Source organism: Colius striatus, chromosome 3 (genome assembly GCF_028858725.1).
Source record: "Colius striatus isolate bColStr4 chromosome 3, bColStr4.1.hap1, whole genome shotgun sequence".
NCBI classification, from domain to species: Eukaryota; Metazoa; Chordata; class Aves; order Coliiformes; family Coliidae; genus Colius; species Colius striatus.
Window position 1 is genome coordinate 89,866,502 of NC_084761.1, and position 19,523 is coordinate 89,886,024.

At 39.8% G+C, this 19,523-nt stretch overlaps 1 protein-coding gene across 1 annotated transcript in view; it reads right to left on the minus strand.

The window, feature by feature from the left end:
* MSANTD1 (Myb/SANT DNA binding domain containing 1) overlaps window positions 1-19,523 on the minus strand; it is a 38,101-nt gene that overhangs the window by 4,105 nt on the left and 14,473 nt on the right. Inside the window, 2 exon segments of the mRNA XM_061994092.1 lie at window positions 7,587-7,871; window positions 17,866-18,130. Of these exon segments, the coding sequence (XP_061850076.1) occupies window positions 7,587-7,871; window positions 17,866-18,130 (550 nt within the window).

Sequence of the window (19,523 nt, forward strand, 5' to 3'; positions counted from 1 at the left end):
TCTAATGTACAATGCTGCCTGAAGGCATTATCTGAATGCTGAAGTGTTTCTTCAGATATGGAGACATCTTTCTTGAGAAGTTATAAGTCTCCTAGGTAGCACGCCAAAGAGATCTCTCCAATGTCAATAACTTTTTGCAACAGAAAGTGAAGAAGGAAGGAGGGACAGAAATTACCAGTTGAGGACTGAGCAAACCACCAGCATCAGTATCCTCATATAGTTTCAGTCAAGAGTATGTCTAGTTCCACAATCTATAGGCACAAGCATAAGAAATTATCAATGTTTTCTGTAGCTAACACCAATTCCTGTTGCTAATTCCCCATTTTACATCCCTGTGCAGCCAACAGCTCTTTGACAACAGGAGTGCAACAGATTCTGACAGCATCCATAGTCTCAGACCACCAACAAATCTCCACTCTTTGACAAGCCTAGTATCTGAAAGTAGATGTAGAGATCTGGAGGAAAGATGGGTCTAGGAAATCCAGAGCATCAAATACAATCTGCCAATCCTCTTTGGCCTCCAATGTGTACAGCAGAGAGCTTCCAAGGAAATTGTTACTGGTATTCCCCTGACACCACAAGTGAAGTGTAGAAGAGCTCTGACATTTGAACCATATTCCAAGCAGAACCTTGCAAGGCTATTTCCCCACTATGCTCTAAAACAGACAGGCAGGGTTCAAAAGAAGCAAACCAAGAGAACGAAAATGTTCCATTTCATCTAGGAGGCTGAGCAGAAACAACAGCGTGTATTGGGGACCAGGGGGCACAAAGTAAAACCTCCACATATAATTAGGCAAGTCTCAAATGCATTTATGGTCTACCTATCTAAGATCAATTTAATTCACTATTCAATTAAATGTTCCGTGATTGATTGCCTACACTCACCCAATAAGGCTCATTTCAGGGATATGTGTGAATAATTAATGAAGCAGGAGCTGAATACAGAGTAATCTGTCCACCAAAGCACATTACCTCCACAGAGCCATAAAAACAATTATTTGTTTCAGATTACTTGATGTCAAATGCATCCCCAGTACCATCAATTTCTGGAATTTATGGCTTTCAACTACTAGCAGCTGTTCCTGGCTTGTTTTTTGTATTTTAAGCTATGTACAAATCTGAGTAGTTCTCTATAACCCATAACGTATGAGTAGATCTTGATAACTCTTTATGGAAGAGGCTTAACAGTGATCTGAAAACAATATTAATATTAGAGATGACTCAAAGATCTTCAGCATTTGAGGACTGAGGATCATGCAACCCGGATCTTCTGGTAAACTTGGCTCATTCAAATATGGCCTAATGCATTCAGGAATTAATGAAGTTCATCCCTGAAGTAAAGTGTTGAACCACAAAAATGACTTGGAGCCTGGGCAAAGCATCTTACTATGATAACAAGTCTGCATAATACATTAAGATACACTGCATCATATGCATAGCCTAAAGCTCAGATTTCTTTGTAGTTGCTGCCCATTCAGGTTTTAAATAGTCATGGCATAATTTTAGAAAGATTAAAGGCCTTACCAAAATTATTTCCTTTATTACCATCTCAACAAAGTTCTAATGCACTTGTACCAAGCAACTCATGTCTTGGTTAATTCATGCTACCAAGTCTTACTCTTTTTCTCTGTGTGTAAATCTTCTGTACCGAATGATTTAATCTACATTTAAAAATTGAAGAGCACCAAAGATGGTATGGTCATGGTACACAACTACCTGGAGGCAAAAAAGGAATAATACTCAAAGGGTCTCCAATACAGTGAAAAGAAAGATGAATAGAAGTAATATCTGAAAGTTTATTACCACATTCACGTTAGAAACAGGACACTGGTTTAAGCAAGAGATTAATCATTAGGACAGATCCCTGTAGGAAAGAGCGAATTCTCCGTCTTCTGAATATATCAGGTCTAGACCAGATATCTAGGAACAAATTTCCAAGACTCAGACAAATCACAGAAACAAAGATGTAAAGGACAACAGAGACCTGAGGTTCCTGCAGGCAGCAGTTCTCTGCTGAAGTGAAGCATGTCACAGAACCCCCCACCATAACATTTCTGGGTTCCACAACTGAGAATTCAAATACATGGATGGCACTTAACAAGAAATCAGACTAGATGACATGGTAGTTTTACTATGGGTTGTTGGTCTATCAAAGTAACTCTTTCACTCCTATTTTCAGTACACTAGAAATGGCAGAACAGGTGAAATCCAAACCACATTCACAGTCTGTATAATTACGTTTTGTCATTACTTTAACTATGAAAATAAAGACTATAAATTAGTCCACAGGCTGAAAAAACAGTTTTCAATTAGGTAAAAATTAATTTCTAGTGGTGTCAGGAATTTTGATCTTAAAAGTTTGAGCTGCAGTACAAGACTCCACCACATTGCATTATATTATCTGACCATAAAGAACAATTCTATTATGGTCAGACGTTTTATGGAAAAAGAGAATTTACGATCTTTGGAAGAAAGGTCAGGCAGCCCAGGAGAACTGTAAGGATGTTGTGAGATCATGACAAATATATTAGCAACAAAAGGAGGGCTAGAGGGAATCTTCAGCCTTTAATGGATGAAGGGGGAAAATTAGTGAACAAGGATGAGGAAAAGGTGGAGGTACTTAATGCCTTCTTTGCCTCAGTCTTCAATAGTAAAACCAGCTCTTCTCTGGGCACTGGTCCACCTGAGTCAGAAGACAGGGAGAGGGGACAGAATGAGGCCCCCCTTAGTCCAAAGGGAAATTGTGTGCAACCTGCTGCTCCACCCTGATGCACACAAGCCAGTGGAGCCGGATGGAATCCACCTGAGGGCACTGAGGGAGCTGGTGAAGTGCTCACTGAGCCATTCTCCATCGTCTACCAGCAGTCCTGGCTCACAGGAGAGGTCCCAGTGGACTGAAAGATGGTAAATATGACACCCATCTACAAGAAGGGCTGGAAGGAAGATCCCAGGAACTACAGGCGTGTCAGCCTTGGCGCTGGGGAAGGTTATGGAACAGATTTTCCTGAAGGCCACTGTGAAGCACATATAGGATAACCAAGGGTTCAGGCCCAGTCACAGAATCACAGAATCTTGGAGTTGGAAGGGACCAACTTGGAGTTGGAAGAGTTGGAAGGGACCTCGAAAGATCATCTAGAAGGTCCTGTTTGACCAATCTGAGCTCCTTCCATGGCAAGATGACCTGCTTGGTGGATGAGGGAAAGGCTGTGGATGTGATCTTCCTGGACTTCATTAAAGCCTTCAACACAACCTCTAACAGCATCCTGCCGGAGACATTGGCAGCCTATGGCTTGGAAGGACCTACTCTGAGATGGATGGAAAACTGGCTGGATGGCTGGGCCCAGAGAGTGGTGGTGAATAGAGTTAAATCCAGTTGGTAGCTGGTCACCAGTGGTGTTCCCCAGGGCTCAGTGCTGGGGTCTGTTCTGTTTAACATCTTTATCCGTGATCTGGATGAGGGGATTGACTGCACCCTCAGTAAGTTTGCTGATGGCACTGAGCTGGGCCGGAGCGTAGACCTGCTTGAAGGCAAGAAGGCTCTTCAGAGGGACCTGGCCAGGCTACAGCGATGGGCCGAGGCCAATCATGGGTTTCAACAAGGCCAAGTGCCGGGTGCTGCACTTGGGCCACAACAAGCCCAGGTAACGCTACAGGCTTGGGACGGAGGGGCTGGAAAGCTGTCCAGCAGAAAAGGACTTGCTGTTAATTGACAGTGGCTGAACATGAGCCAGCAGTGTGCCCAGGAGGCCAAGAAGGCCAAAGGCATCCTGGCTTGTCTCAGCAATAGTGTGACCAGCAGGGCCAGGGCAGTGATTGTCCCCCTGTACTTGGCACTGGTGAGGCTGCACCTCGAATACTGTGTTCAGTCCTGAGCCACTCACGACAAGAAGGACACTGAGGCATTGGATTGTCTCCAGAGATGTGAAACAGAACTGGTGAAAGGTCAGGAGAACAAGTCTGATGAGGAGTGGCTGAGGGAGCTGGGGATGTTTAGCCTAGAGAAGAGGAGGCTGAGAGGAGATATGATCACTCGCTACAACTATCTAAAGGGGAGTTTTAGTGAGATGGGGGTCGATCTCCATAGTAATGAATTACAGGACATGAGAAAATGGGCTCAAGTTGTGCCAGGGGAGGTTTAGATGGGAGATTAGGAAGAACTTTTTCACCAAGAGGTTTATTGAGCATTGGAATGTGCTGCCCAGGGAGGTTGTGGAGTTACCATCCGTAGAGATATTCCAAAAATGTATAGATGAGTTGGTGAGGGATATGGTTTAGTTTAGTGGTGGGCCTGGCCGTGTGAGGTTAGTGGTTGGACTTGATCTTAAAGGTCTTTTCCAACTGCAATAATAATAATAATAAGGATTCTGTGATGAAACAAGCTTTGCTGAAGCCCAAGATTGGTGTTAGAACAACAGTAAGCAAATAGCAGATGCCCTGTTAACGGGAATTAGGGATTTGAAATGTTTTCCTCATCTGCAAATTGCAACAACAATAAAAATTACTTTTATCCCACATTAACTTGTATTCTCACTAACAAAATTGGGGGTTTGTTAGAAGTTTGCAAACTCAAAAGAATTTCAAATAAAATGCAAAGAAGCTCAGTTCCAACTGTTTTTAGTTTGAGAGTAGCACTGTATTGACTGAAGTACAAATATTGACATTTTCTCTATCATGAATGCTAAACATTACATTAAATAATTCTTTTAGTTGTCATTCATATAGCCAAGTAGCCTTCTGCTATGTTCCAGTACACTGTGGAAAAGACAAAGCTGACACTCAGAAGCTGTATTTGAGAACAACAGTAAAGTTGTCGGAAGTTTGAAAGTTTACTTTTAAAAAGTACTGTTTGATGGTTTCTCACTATCCATTATTGCCATAACATTGTGATTTTTATTACTGAGGAAAAATATCTGGTAGCATACCCTTCCTTTGCATGCTTGACTGGTCTGTGTACAGTCTGCTTCACAGAAGAATGAGGAATACATAGTTGCAAAATATACAGCTGCATAATACATGGATATTTTACAGCTTTGTGTGTCTATTTTTAAATTACATGTTAAAATAATTGTTTTGCAGAGCCAGAAAGTTAAAAAAAAACTTGAGAGGGAAATTGAGGTCCTGAAATGTTCTTTTCATTTCAAATCCAAGTATTGTCTTTAGTTCCCTTTCTAAGCCTGTTAGATCAAGTGTGTACCATTTAGAAGCAAGCAAGGGCACTTACAAAAGAGCCAAGATGGACTCAGATTTTGTATGCTAATTCTTTTCTCTCTTGTTGGCTATTTCAAAGTGGTTTTCAAATACTGGATGATACACTAATTGCTTAAGCTGAAAATTGCTCCTTCATTCATAATTTTCCATTAGTAACTGTAAAAGAATTATCTTCCTTGTCTTACCATGGCAGCTCTAAGTGATTTTAACCCATCTGATATCATTAGCAAGGGCTGTATTTCCTTCTGGCCAAGAAAGGGTTCCCTAACACTTCTCTCATTCATCAGGCTAAACTAAACAAGTCAAAGCTGCACAAGCTTTTCAAAAGCCCTTATGACTATTGGAATATCGCTTTTTCATCTTCAGATATGTCACCCATTAATAGATATGTGCCCCATTAATTTCACAATCTGGTCATGATGCCCACCTAAAGTGTCATCCTAAGCTCTCCAGTGATATCTACTGCTCAACTTTTTCTGTTTTTAAACACGGCAGAAGTGTATTTGAACTTGTGAATGTGTACACATCTTGTTGTTAATTCATATACATAACATTACACAGAATTCTTTGATAGGAGAGAGGTGACCTGCCCTTCCTTCCAGCTCCCAAATCCTATTGCACAGTCACCCTTAGCAGGCAGCAGCAGCATTGCAGCCTGACCTATTGCAGGGACAAAACATCATTACCTGCCATACAGACTTGCAGCCAGTCAAAAGCCAGCCTGTACCGTTAAAGTCTAGATTTAAATGATCTGCAGTTTATAAATTGGCCAAGTAAAGCTAAAATATTTTTCAAGAAAATAAGTTAGACAATTACCTTGGACAAAGTCAAAAAAAAACCCCACTAAACCTGAAGCTAAAACACATTATAGCCTAAATTCTCCAGACCTTATCACTATGGAAGTAATTCCATTAGAGCAGCTTAAGTCCACTTTCACTGTAAATAAAATGTCTACATCAGAGTGGGAGTCCATGTGCAAACTGTAAGCATAACAGACACATATTTGTGATTGATTAGCTCCATTTCTGTGATGACTTGTCTACGCTCTGTAATCAAACCTGGTGTGGTGACCTCTGTCCCCCCCTACCAGTCACCTATGGTACAAAATCTGTGTTGTGCTGGAGTTGTCCCTAAACTGAAGAAACTAAACATCTGTCATTTTTAAAAAGGTTGATGTTATCAAATAGTCTACTGAATAAACTATACCTCATGTTTGTGGGGAAGTGACCTTTTAATTCAATATCAAATAATATCATTGGAAATCAAATCATGAGTTGGGGAGAAAAAAAAAAAGTTATTGCATCAGAAACAAGATCTTGGAGTGTGCAAATCCTAAAATCAAGACAGATTGTGTATCAGAGATATCAACAACTTACAATGGACTAGGATGAAAATAAATAGTTGCTTTGTGAACAAAAAGGTTGCTACAGTTCAAGAATTATACATCCTAATATCTGTTCAGTTGCCAAAAAAAAAACCATTTTTAAAAATAATCAAGGGTCATTTGCTTAAATAATGTAATGAATTTACTCTAGTTTTATTCATCCAAGAATAGGTCTGGAAACAATAACCCAGACTTGTTAAGTTGGTTCTTCTTCCAGCTCAACACCTTCTCAGTTGCGTGACTGACAGATAATTTTACTGTTACAGTAAAGTCTCACAGACTCATGATAAGGATCTCTAGTATCGACTTCTTTTCCTGCCAGAAAACTGTAATCAACTCTTATTTCACACCACTCTGGATGAAAAATGAGAACAGTGAGGTCTAAAATGTGTATCAAGCGTACAAACCTGCCTTTTATTGAAAAGTTGCCTTCCAAAGAACTCCAGTCTTATGAAAAAAGGAAACACATATTTGCTTTCTCAAACTAGCATTTGCTTCTCAATTGTATTTAAAATGTTGCAATGTACTTCTGAACTGCATGAGTAGCATTTTGGTGTCCACAGAAATATTTTGGATGCATCTTTTCACCATTTTAATAATAACTGAATCCAAAGAAATTTCATACTCATACCAAAAGCAAAACTAGAGCAAGCCAAAAAATCATCCCAGCAGTATGTTTTATCTCTGATTACACTGCAGGATGCACTTGAACATGCCTATGTTCCTGTAATAAACACTGTACCCCATGTCAGCTGTGATATGCATGCTGAGTTTTGGCAATATTATGCAACTTTTTGCCCAGTCTTCCTATTCCCTTCCAGTCTCTCATGAAAGAGTAAAGTACATGCCCTAATTCAGCAAAATGGCTGAGACTGGGGAGCAGATCTCACCTGTGATTGACAGGAAAGATACAGCAGCTGTTCTAGGGTGTCCCCTTTAGAAGATCTGGTTCAGATTCTGTAAATACAAGGAAAAAGGGGGAAAAAAATACTACCTCAGCTTGTAAGAAAGTAAGCTTGACGAGCTCTCTGAATGTTCATCTTCAAAGCACTCTTCCCTTCCTTCATATGTAAACTGGTTATATGGCAAATACAGAGGTGTAGACTTTGCTGATGGAGACTGGGAGGCCTCCGTCTGTGATGTAGAAGGACCTGGTTGCTGATTTTCATGCATTTTCACATCACTGTGGTCTGTCACTTTGGATAAGATCCTATCAATGGTTTTGTAGTAAGGCCAGTCAGGTGCAACAGTTTCACTGTCAGTCATGCATTTTAATTTCCTGCAAGAAAAGGCATACAACATTAAAGCTTGTTTTCCTATAAAAGTACTTTTCATACAGATATTCTATCTCAAAACATTTGTTCTGGTCACATTTAGGGGTAGAACGGAATGCTTTTAACAAGATTGAAATTAGACACTCTTTCATTTCCAGTGAAGCCTTTCAGTTCCTTTTCCTAGTTTTTAACTTCTGATAAAAAGCTGCATGTAAACCCCAAACGAAATTCAATACAAATAAAGAACATTACAACTTTGAATGGAAATTGTACTGTGATGGTTGTAGAATAGCTTTTCATGCCCTTACAGAGTGCTAAACTAACCATTCTGACAGCAGCCCCTGACAACTGGATTAGACAACACACCACAGCCTTTACCAAACTATGGACAGCCTTGTCCTTTCATGCTTTGGAGAATGAATATTTGTTTTCCATGATGCATACAAGTGGCTATAAATATAATTCATACGCTTTTGCTAATATAGCCTAAAAGCTCTGAATTGCCTAGGTAAATATCTCAGTAACAACTATGAGACGTAGATGTCTGTTCATCTGTTACACAACAAAGGTAAGTGTAGGAATAACTATAGAATTCCATTAATTCTCAAAAGCCCCAATCAAAACTGTTAACAATGCATTATAAACAGCATGCACAAAATCATTACAGTCATTTTGTAGGACTATCAACCGTGAACTTGTCTTTCACATGCATTTGATCGGGAGATCTATTATTCGGTCCTAACATAAAGTTCACTGTTATTCCACTTGGTACCCACTGTTATTTTATTTCTTTTTACTGAGAAATAAAACACTGAGATGTGTAGATGAATTATACATCTCAAAGATGTCCCAGCAGAGTCCCAAACTTTCTTTTCATTTGCCTTTCCCAGCTGCAATTTTGTTACTCTAAATCAAAATGCAGCAAGGGAACAGAACAGGAAAGGCAAGACCAGTGACAAATGCTCCATTTTCATAAACCAGATTTCATTCAAACAAATCAAATCAGATTCTCACAACTAGCAAGACGCTTTTATTTGCAGAAAAAAAAATGATAAAAACTATTCCTGGACACCTGGCCCACTCCCTTGTTTTGAAGCCTTTCAGGTTTTTCCTCCTCAGAATCCACCCTGCCCACACCAGTCCTGCAAAGCACAGAATTAAATAACATGTAAACATTACAAAAATGGTGCCAAACTTAAAAGTGAGAACTGGAAGTTCTTCCTTTTAAACAGCTCTCAGCCTAGGGTAAGGGGAAATCCACCAGTGAGGAAAGAAGGCAGAAAGATTTGCTTAGATTTTAAAGCCATTTAAGGATTCTTCTTTTTTTTTCTCATCCTTTCAAGGTCTGATGAGCTTTTCCAGCTGTTTAGAAATGCACATCATAGCCCTGCATAGCAAAGTCTCCACAGCCATCCATATTTTTATGCCCTGTATGCATTCAAAATTTTAATTTCATACATGTTTCACAACCTACCGCTGCAATTTCATAGTCAGGAGAATATCTAGCACAGCCTATAAATACCTGCATATCCTTCCAGCACAGATACCAAATAGCTAAATACAAGGGCTGACAGCAACAATCACTTGATATTGATTATCTTTAGTTCAATTTTTTAGGCTATTTGCATGAAAAACATATTAATTAAAGCACTATAAGCTACTAGCCAAGTCTACACTCCACATGTGTTCGCCCGTGGTGAAACCCTCTCCACATATTGAAGCAACAGGGTTTAAACCATTACTATCCTCAGATGCTTATTGCAATACATTCACCGTGGTCAGTAATCCCCATGGGCAAGACAGCAAAAAGCCATGCATGAACAGATCATACATGCCAGTGTAAAGTCCAGCAGCTGCTTTAAGACTTCACAGGGCATGGTTTCAGTCTTCAAGACTGCTAAACGTTGTGCCAAAAAGGACATGCAAAACTCAGAGATTGTATCCTACTGACTGCTCTGGATGGCAGACCCATATTGACCCTAGAATTAACCACGACCTCCAAGTCTTCATCAGCAGAGCTGCTGCCCAGCCAGTCCATCCCCTGTCTCTATCAGTGCAGCAGATTTGACGATCCCAGAGATAGGACTTTGCATATGTCTTTGTAGAATTTCATGATGTCCCTGTCAGCCCGTTCCTCAAGCCTGTCTAAGTCCTGAATGGTCCTCTGAATGGCAGTCCTGCCCTCACATGTGCAGATTCTGTTTAATATCTTTATCAATGATCTAGACAAGGGGAGAGAGTGCCCCCTTCTTTGGTTTGTTGATAGTAGACAGGACATGTGCCAGTATAAATCCCTGCAGTCCTCCAGTTGGAATGAGCCTCTAGATGGAGTACAAGACTTGAACCACTGCTCTCTGAGCCCAGACATCCAGACAGTTTTTCACCCAGCTGCATGCATTTGGAGTATAACACCACAAATTGGATATAAGGATGTTCTTCAAGACTGTGTCAAAAAGGTTGCTATTGTCAAACTAGACAGCATACATTACCTTCATCCACAGATCTAGTCTCTGAACTACAGAAAGCAAGCAGGTCAGATATGGCTCAGTAAATACAATCTGCCTATTTCCAGCCATTATCATCTCCTTTATGTGACTGAATATTGGTTCCAAAATGGCTTGCTTTGTGATCTTCCTAGAGGCTAAAGGGAAGCTGAAACTTTTAACTCCTATTCTTGCATTTTCTGAAGAGGGGTTCAGCAGTGGCCTTTCTTCAGTCCCCCGGAACCTCCCCTAATCTTCACAAACTTTCAGAGGTGATTCCTGACTCAGCCCTTTTCTATTAGTGGTACTTCCTCTAACCTTGCTCTAGGCACATCAGACTGAAACTCCTGGGCAGTGAAGACTGAGATAAAAAAGGTATAGAATATTCTCAGCCTTATTACTTGCACCTGCTTTCACCAAATCAACCAAGCTTCATGCAAATTTTCAGTATAGTCCCTAGCATCAACAACTGTGAGATGAAGAGATTGAGAGCAACCCTGCTGAGGTGGACTTGGGGGTACTGGTGTATGAAAAGCTGGATATGAGCTGGCAATGTGTGCTTGCTGCCCAAAAAGCCAATCATATTCCAGGCTACATCACAAGCAGCATGGCCAGCAGGTCAAGGGAGGGGATTCTGCCCCTCTCTTCTTGTGAGACCACATCTGCAGGACTGCATCCAGCTCTGGGATCTCTAGCATAAGGAGATGGAATTGTTGGAGCAGGCCCAGATGAGGCCACAGAAAAAGATCAAAGGGATGGAACACTTCTCCTATGAGGAAAGAATGGAGAGTTGGGGTTGTTGAACCTGGAGAAGGCTCTGAGGGGGCCTTATTGCAGTCTTTCAACGCTTAATGAGAGCCTACAGAAAAGATGGGGAAGGACTTTTTAACAGGGCAAGCAGCAGCAGGACAAGGGGTACTGGTTTTAAACTAAAAGTGTGTGGACTCAGACTAGATATAAGGAAGAGGTTTTTTAAATATGAGAGTGATGAAACACTGGCACAGGTTTCCCAGAGAGGTGGTAGGTGCCCCATCTCTGCAGACCTTCAAGGTCAAGTTGGACAGGATTCTGAGCAACCTGATCCAGTGGAAGATATCCCTGCTCATGGCATAGGAGTGACTTTTACAGGTCCCTGCCAACCCAAATCATTCTATTATTGTGTGATAAGTTTTCAGAAGTAGGTATTTTGCCCAAGTAGGTCAGTACCTTGGTTTTTATATTTGCACTCAGCTCTGTACCTAGACCCCACTTCTTAAAAAAATATTATGATTTTGAAGGAGGAGCTGTTGTTTATTATCTGCCCACGCAGCTGTAGAGTTGCAGCTATGTAAAACGAGGTATTTCTCAGTCTCTGAATACACCAGATATTAATTCTTCTGTTTCTGACTGCTTACCATAGTTCTGGCCTAAAAAAAAGGGGGTATCACTACCATGAGGGAGGCAAGAGAACTTGCCAGCAGCAATCATCTACCTATATGGAGTCTGGCTCATAGAGAAAGAAAAAAGGATGAAATAGACAGAGAGATGAGAAGGAGGAAAGGAGTGCTAGTCCTTCGGAAAAGAAGCAGAAACACTGCAAGTGGAGGTAAAGAGGGAAAACGTTCACTGGAATAGTGGTGATGGTTTTGCTTTCTGGTAAAAATAAATGAAATATCAAACTCTGTAATATTAATATCAGGTGTCAGGATTCACTGATTTTAAAATACTGTCTTCTACAACTGCCAGATGTCCAGAAAATCTAGTGAGACAGCTGAGAGTTTTTGCCTGCATCAAGGCAAGCATAATCCTCACAGAACTGAAGTCTAAATGATGAATTTCCTGCTGTCTGTCAGTCAGTACTGTAACTCACCACAGCAAGTCTTAGTCACATCCAAAAGGTAAAGCTGAGGTTCTTTGTATCTCTGTGCTTTGATTTGTTTGTTTTAATGAAAAATGAAGACATTAAGAAGAAACAGGACAATAGTAAGGCTGGGATGGAATAGCCCATGAAAGAAGGAGGAAGACAAACCAAACACTGAACATTTTGAAATTTGGCAAATCATTGCCTGAGTGAGCAAGCCAGGCAGGAAAAATAGGTAAAAAACAGAGGTGAGAAAGTCGGCAGAGCTTGCAAAATAAATTCCCACTGAGTTTATCTAGACCTGTTGCTGTTTCACGAGGCTCTATTAAAATCCAGCTGAGAACTCTCTCTAAAAACTCAGGAATAAAAGTTGTGCTTCCAGGGGACAAATATCTGCAGTATGAAAAACACTGTCAACCCAGTTAAACTGAAATGTGGCTGCTTGATTAATTGCAGAGAAGTGAATAAATTAATGGACTTTGAGATCCTATCGCCAAAATGCTTCACCGAATGAGCTGAGACAACAGCTGAGTGATCTGGGCTGCCATTGACCTTTCTTCTTTGTGCCTATCAATACTCCTAAAATAAAAGTATTACTGTATAATGTTCTAAAGAATTTTTTTCAAATCCTCATTATTTAGTCAGTAGAAAGCAGGCAACCTATAACTTGCCTCTTTTTTCAGTCTTTACTCAAAACACTATTGGGTTTTTTATTGTCATGACATTATTTGATATTACTACTTGCCTTAAGGAACGGATACGAGATCCATCTCCTGGGGTTTCTGAGAAAAGCTTTCAAAATAAATAATAAATAGCAACTGTTCATGAACCAATCAATGGTGAGCAAAAGAAAGAATGTATGAAAGTACAGTACTAAGTTGTGCATCTGCTATAAATTATTGACATTAAAAAGATGGTAAAATATTCAAATTCATCTTTCTGCAGTAATTCGGCTGCACTTATATTTTATCATTTGCTGTAGCAGAGGTCAAATATTCCAGTTGCTTAATGTCATAGAACACAGCAATGGATTACACAAGCAACAATGTTTAATTGCTATCATGTACACATGAAAATAAAAAAATTAGGCTAATCTTTCATTCAAACCATGAGACTGAATCAAATTTACCAATCATTAGCATTAATTGACTGTGATTCAATCAAAAAGCAACAGCTGCATCCTGTTTTCTAGGCTTTGGGGAGGGTAATGTTTTTGAAAATAATAAATTTGCATTCACACAGTTCTTATTTTTAAACATCAGAAGGAATCAGTCAAAACTGTCGACCACTCTGCAAGCTTTACAATCCCTGCTCCCTTTTTATAAGCCTGCGTGTTTTATGTCACTGGAAATATTATAACAACAGATACAGGGCACTGTTACTCATCAAGATCAGCATATTAGCAGTGACAGGACAGTGCTTTCTTTTGGGAGGAGTAATTACAGGTTCATATGTGCTGAATGCTCCAAGTAGCCTACATAATAGAAAGAATTCAGCACATACTCTTAAGTGATGCTAAACTGCAAGAGCTGGCATGCTAATCTCAGCAAAACTTTTGATGACCAGAACATCAGAAAGCTTAACTCTGAATTCCAGCAGGCTTGACTCAACCATTCCCCCTTCCAAGACAGATAAATAAGGAGGTTCACGCAGCTGAGCACACAGGCATCTCTAAAATTGAACATTAGAAACCTAGTGAGTGATCTATCCACAGCAGATATTTCAGATTCTAGAGTAATCCCTAAAAGCAGAATTTTACTCCAATGCAACAGCGAAAAAATCTTCCTTCCACCCAAGGTGCAGGATTTTCCTCTCAATTTCCATGGTCCTTTAACATACTGAGACTCCTGCAAGAATTACTTCAGGCCATGGGATATTTTCCCCTGAATAGTTTCCTCCAAATATACTTGGACTACAGTAATGCAGAGGAATACAGGAACTGCCCCCAGATCATCCCATCATCCTGTTCCCTCACTCCTGACAAAAGACAGTGTTAAATACTTCAAGAGCCATTTTAACGGACAGGTTTGGGGCATACATTCACCCATAAAGACACCTGGTTACTTTCCCATTGACAGCTAGTAATATGCTGAAACGCCTTGTCTTCCAGAACTATCTAATTTGAAAACAAACAACGTCTGTATTTTTATTTAATAAATCTAATGTCTAATAAAAATCATAATAAAACAACCTACCACTCTCTTGGTGCTGATGAATCTCAGCGGTAATGAGTTCCATATGCTTATTATGCAGTGTCATACAAATGTATATGACTCTAACTAGCTTTACGTTTCTTGCCTTGCAATTCCAACAAATAACTTCTTGTATTATGGCAAAAGAGATATCAGCTTTATATTCTGAAAATGTTCTACTGTATATTTGGATGCACCTCTAGAACTCCCTTATATTTCTTTGCCTTCTTTCCAAGCAAGTCACAAAATTTCCCATTTCTCTTAATAAAGAAAACTTTTCACATCTCAGCCTAATATCGTTTTCTAGACGTCTTCTCAGTCCCTGGGATGAAATATAGGGCAGTCACAAATAAACAGACAAATTCCAGGAGGAAGTAATGACAAAAATCAGATTTATGTGGTGGCATTTTGACATCGGAATAATGGTTTTACCTCAGGTGTGGAGGAAGGGGATAAGATCACTCTAAAATTGCTTTTGTGACAGATGCTCACACATACACCAAACTACATCTGAACTAACTTTATCTGGCAGCACAAAATTCCACATAGGATCCAAGAGCACCCACAGCCAGGGTGAATACTCAGGCTGTGAGCACACACTGAGCTCTATGCCACTGAAAGCACCCACTGAGTTGCATTAGCTGCAGCAATTGCAATAATTACTGGCTAAGAAATGCTCCTCCCCTACCTATGTATAATATTGTCTGACTTTGACTCCTTCTGCACAATGAGTAATAGCTTTCACTGACCAAAATAACAAAAACAATATTTATAGAACTGCATCTTAAAAGGCTATGGGATCCTCAGACTGGAAAGCACCATTATAAACGTGTTTACTTCTCCCTCTCTCAGATCCTTTAATGTTTCAGGTCATTAATATCTGTTTCAAGGGATGTCCCAAGAGAAGATATGCCAGTGATAACAATTTTAAGACTGAACAGTTAAAAGGACTAGTAGAAATATTCAAGCACTTCTTTTAAGGAAAAAAATATACATATATGCATACATGGAGATATATATGCACATACAGTAATTTGTAGGAGAGAATTTTGTTTTCCTTTATGACATTGTGGCCCATAGTTAAGTAATAATAATACCATTTGATTAAATATTCCAATCCAGTTCATTTCTGACTGTTAAAGTAAGAGTACAGACCTTATCACTTTTGCAACACTGTAAGTAGTTCTCTACAAGAGTAAAGGATCATGAAGAAAGATGGGAAAAAATAACAGCTTGGGTGCAGTACACCCTCCTCATTCCTGCTGCTGGTGCTATGTTCTCCCGGGTCATGCTTACTAACCCTACGTAATCATTACAAAATGTTATCTCAAAATAGAGCATTTTCCCCCCTCTGGGGCTGTTCTCTTTCAGTTTAAGCCACAGTGCCACGATAAATCTCAGAATTGCAGTAGGGTAAAGCGCCTTCCTCAATTATCCTTTAGGCGCCAAAATGCAGATTAAAACTCAGCTGCCTCACAGCAAAGGCAGCAGCCAGTGGCAGCTCACATCATTTACAGTTTCATCACAACATTTCCTATCCTCACACAACAACAAAAAGTACCCAGAAAACTGGAAATCCTAACTCATAGCTTTTGTTTGTCCCTGTTCTTTCTGACACCTCTCCTTGACTGCAAAGCACAAAGCCGTGCTTTGGATAAGAGCAAACAATAAGAAAGATGCATTTCACATTCAAGGGTACAAAATGAAACGGCACATTTGCTGTCTCATTTCGCAAGGCAGTTTTTAACTCTCCTAAATTAGCATATTAATCAATAAGCAGGGAGCTGCAATGCACTGCAAATTAGAAAAGCAGCACGACAACATGCGACAGAAGCAATCTTAGAAGTTCACAGAAACATCAGAATGTTTTGTGCTATGTTTACACACGCACACAGAGTGCATGTATGTGAGTGATTTCATTTCTTCCCTTCCTCCAATGCAACTTTAAAGTAAAAACATTCATTAGAAAATCTGAGACAGTCTGATGGGTGACAACACTAAAAATTTAGAACAAAGGCTGACAGAAATAACCTATTCCACCTGACAATTACAGCACTTCAATATCTTGCAGTGTTGCTAGACACCTGTAAAATCTCGGTGCTGCGAGATGTATTTCTCAGCAGGGAGGACTGCAGATTTAGCAGACTAAGCAAAGGCCTGGTAGCCAGCAACTCCCGACTTCTAAATCTGCACCCGGGTGTGAATTGCTGGGTGATGCTGGGCAAAATCTCTCTTACTTCCAGCTTTCTGATCTACATTCCGGGTGAAGAAATTTGTAAGGATTACAGCAGGGTTAGTAAAACATTTTAGAGACATTAGCACTTGCTACAAGATATCAAGTTTAATGTTATGGGAAATGATGTTAAAGACTATGCTCGGGGATCATACAAATGTAGAAGGAGGACATTCAAAGTTAAGGGTTTTACAGGATTTTCCCCAGTTTTCTGTGTGATGAGCAGCCTCTGCATTAAATACAGTAAGGGTGCCTTACAGAAAAGCGAGCAGTTTTAACATGGTTGCCTGCTGTAATAACCTTTTTTATTATTAATACGAGCTTTGAGGAGAGATTAAATAAGAGAGTCACATATTTGATTTTCTTGCATTACAAGCACATAGCTAAAATCACCACTCAGGATTTCCAGCATGAGGCAGTCTGTGCCTCACACAGATAAGATTTTTTCTTTCTTTTTTTTTAAAAAAAGGAGGGGGGGAAAGATATGCAAATATTTCTGTTCTAATTGTTTTTCCCCTGCAAACAACAAATGTACAAATGCCTCGCATTTTCTAAAGTCAGCTTCCCCTCCTAACTGACACTGCCTGCTCTTTATCATCCCCTTGTAGACACCTCCGCCCTCCCCCCGACTCGTTTGAGCAGTATTGACGGTGCACATTGATTCTCCCTCTGCAGATATAATAGTTCTTTCGCTGCTGTTGCTGCTGCTTATAATTATAGCAATGTGTGTCACTCTGTAATAAGACATTCAATTATTCTTGGCCTCGTGAAGTGTAACCCTTCAACTCATGAGAACAAAATCTAGGAGCTTCAGTCCCCCCTCCCAAAACATCATTCCGTGGGGTTTTTTTAAACTTTGTCTTGCAGTACCGATCCTCACTGGCCACTTCGAACTGCAGGAGTTTCTCTGCAAGGAACTGCTGCTAAGCTAACACAATCAGTCCCCTCAGCAAAGAGCAAAAAAAAGATCAATCTCCTTTCCCATAAAATACATTTCCATCCCTCTGCATCATAACAATGCTAGCTCATTATAAAGAAACAAAGTTGTCCCAGAGTTTGACATGAAATGGGGGAAAAAATTAACAATGACGTAACAGCACTGGCAAGAGAGAATTTTAAAAGCGATACGAACAATCTTCAATCTTTTATCGACAGATTTCCTCTAGGAGACTTCTTCTGAAAAGCAAAAAAAAATCACTGCGTTGTCCCTGCTAAAATCTCTTAAAATAAAAAGAATGAACTGAAGCTTACCTGTACTGGAATGTCATATTTGTAATTTTTATCTTTATTTCCTCTCCGTGGCGAATTTCTCCAGTCATTTCAAAGAGTTTGTTAGCCATTTTCTCATAAACTTTGGCATTCCTTTTAGTTTGTTTCAGCTCATCAAAAAATTCTTCCCAGACCAGCATTAAACCTCTCATTTCTGCATCAGTCCAGTTTCTGGCCCTCCTGTGTTTCTCAGTCTGAGAAGAGACAATGTAACTGGGAATTTCTGCTGCAGCCATTGCTGACTGACCTAAAAGGGTTTTAAAAGAGGACACTTAATATAGATTGAGTTTTTAGTTTAGGTTTTTTGTAGTGCAAGACATGCATATGTGGATAAAGAATTTGAATGACAACAGAACATATGAAACCTTTTTGCAACAGCTTGAAGCTTGAGTGCACAAAATGGGGCCTACATCTGACAGGCAGGAATTTAGTTAAAAGCTTTTAAACAGAGAAACGTCATTTTGATGTCACGTTTCCATAGCAACAGAGCAACTGCATAAGCTACAACAACAAAAACCTTTTAACTGAAAGCCAAAGAATCAGGACAAAGTTGACAGGCCATCAATATTAAAGCTTTTAAACACTTCAGGTTTAACAAAAAAAAAAAAGATCTATGCAGCCTTTGAGAAGCTACTTTTAAGTTTCTACTTCTTTTTTAGCTTTCCCTTACCTTTTAGGCAGACAATCTGCTAGCAGGGGGTCATGGTCGCCTGAACGAGCTTTTAAGTTGCGCCTTGACAGACTCTCTAGGAGGTTGCAAGGACTGAGGCCACGTATACAAAAAAAAAAGGGGGGGGATTTTTTGCAAAGATATTCTGCAAAAAGCTTCGGCCAGCTTTATGAAAACTATACATCTCTAAGCTAATAAATGTTTAAGCAGGCAGGCTCATTAAAAAGGAACCTGCATCTGGGTTTAAGAACATGCACAAAATAGTATTTAAGTCTTTAAATATAGAGAGAAATGTATAGGAGATTTCAATAGAAAGACACTTTTTTTTCCCTCTCCCCGAGATGTTTTGCTGCTGATAAGCACACACTGCAGTCCTGTCAGTATGAATTTGCCTTTGTAGGTATGTATTACTGTATGTGTATTTTGTATTCCTAGTAATTTAGATGCTATTTATGCAGCCCGTGTTCTGCCTTAGGACTGCAGCACAAGCATTTCACCTGCTTTATGGGGAACCTAAAAGGATTATTCAATGAGTTAAAAAAAGGCTGCGAGATGCTTAGAACTGTGAATAAATTGCTTTGCTGTAAAACAAGCATTTTGAGCTGGTTTCTATATAAGGCTAAATTCTGCCAGCAGTTATACCAGAGAAGCACTGCTTTTTAGTCGTATTAAATATTGTGCAACACAAGCAGTGGGCCAAATTCTGCTCACATTCGAGGGAGGTGAAGATAATCTTTCACAAAAACGGTGAGGTGCATGAACTGCATTAATTTAAGCAGGATGACCAGAAAGAGGTTAATTTCCTAGAGTCCCTATATAACCACGTTATGTAAAATACAAATAAATAAATGGACCTTTCTTCTTATTATTTTCTATATCAGCATTAAACAGCAATAACGACCTCACTGCAGGGCATTTCCTGAAGATTAATGACAGGCAGGGGTTAATGGCCTGAGGCTCACCCAGTCAG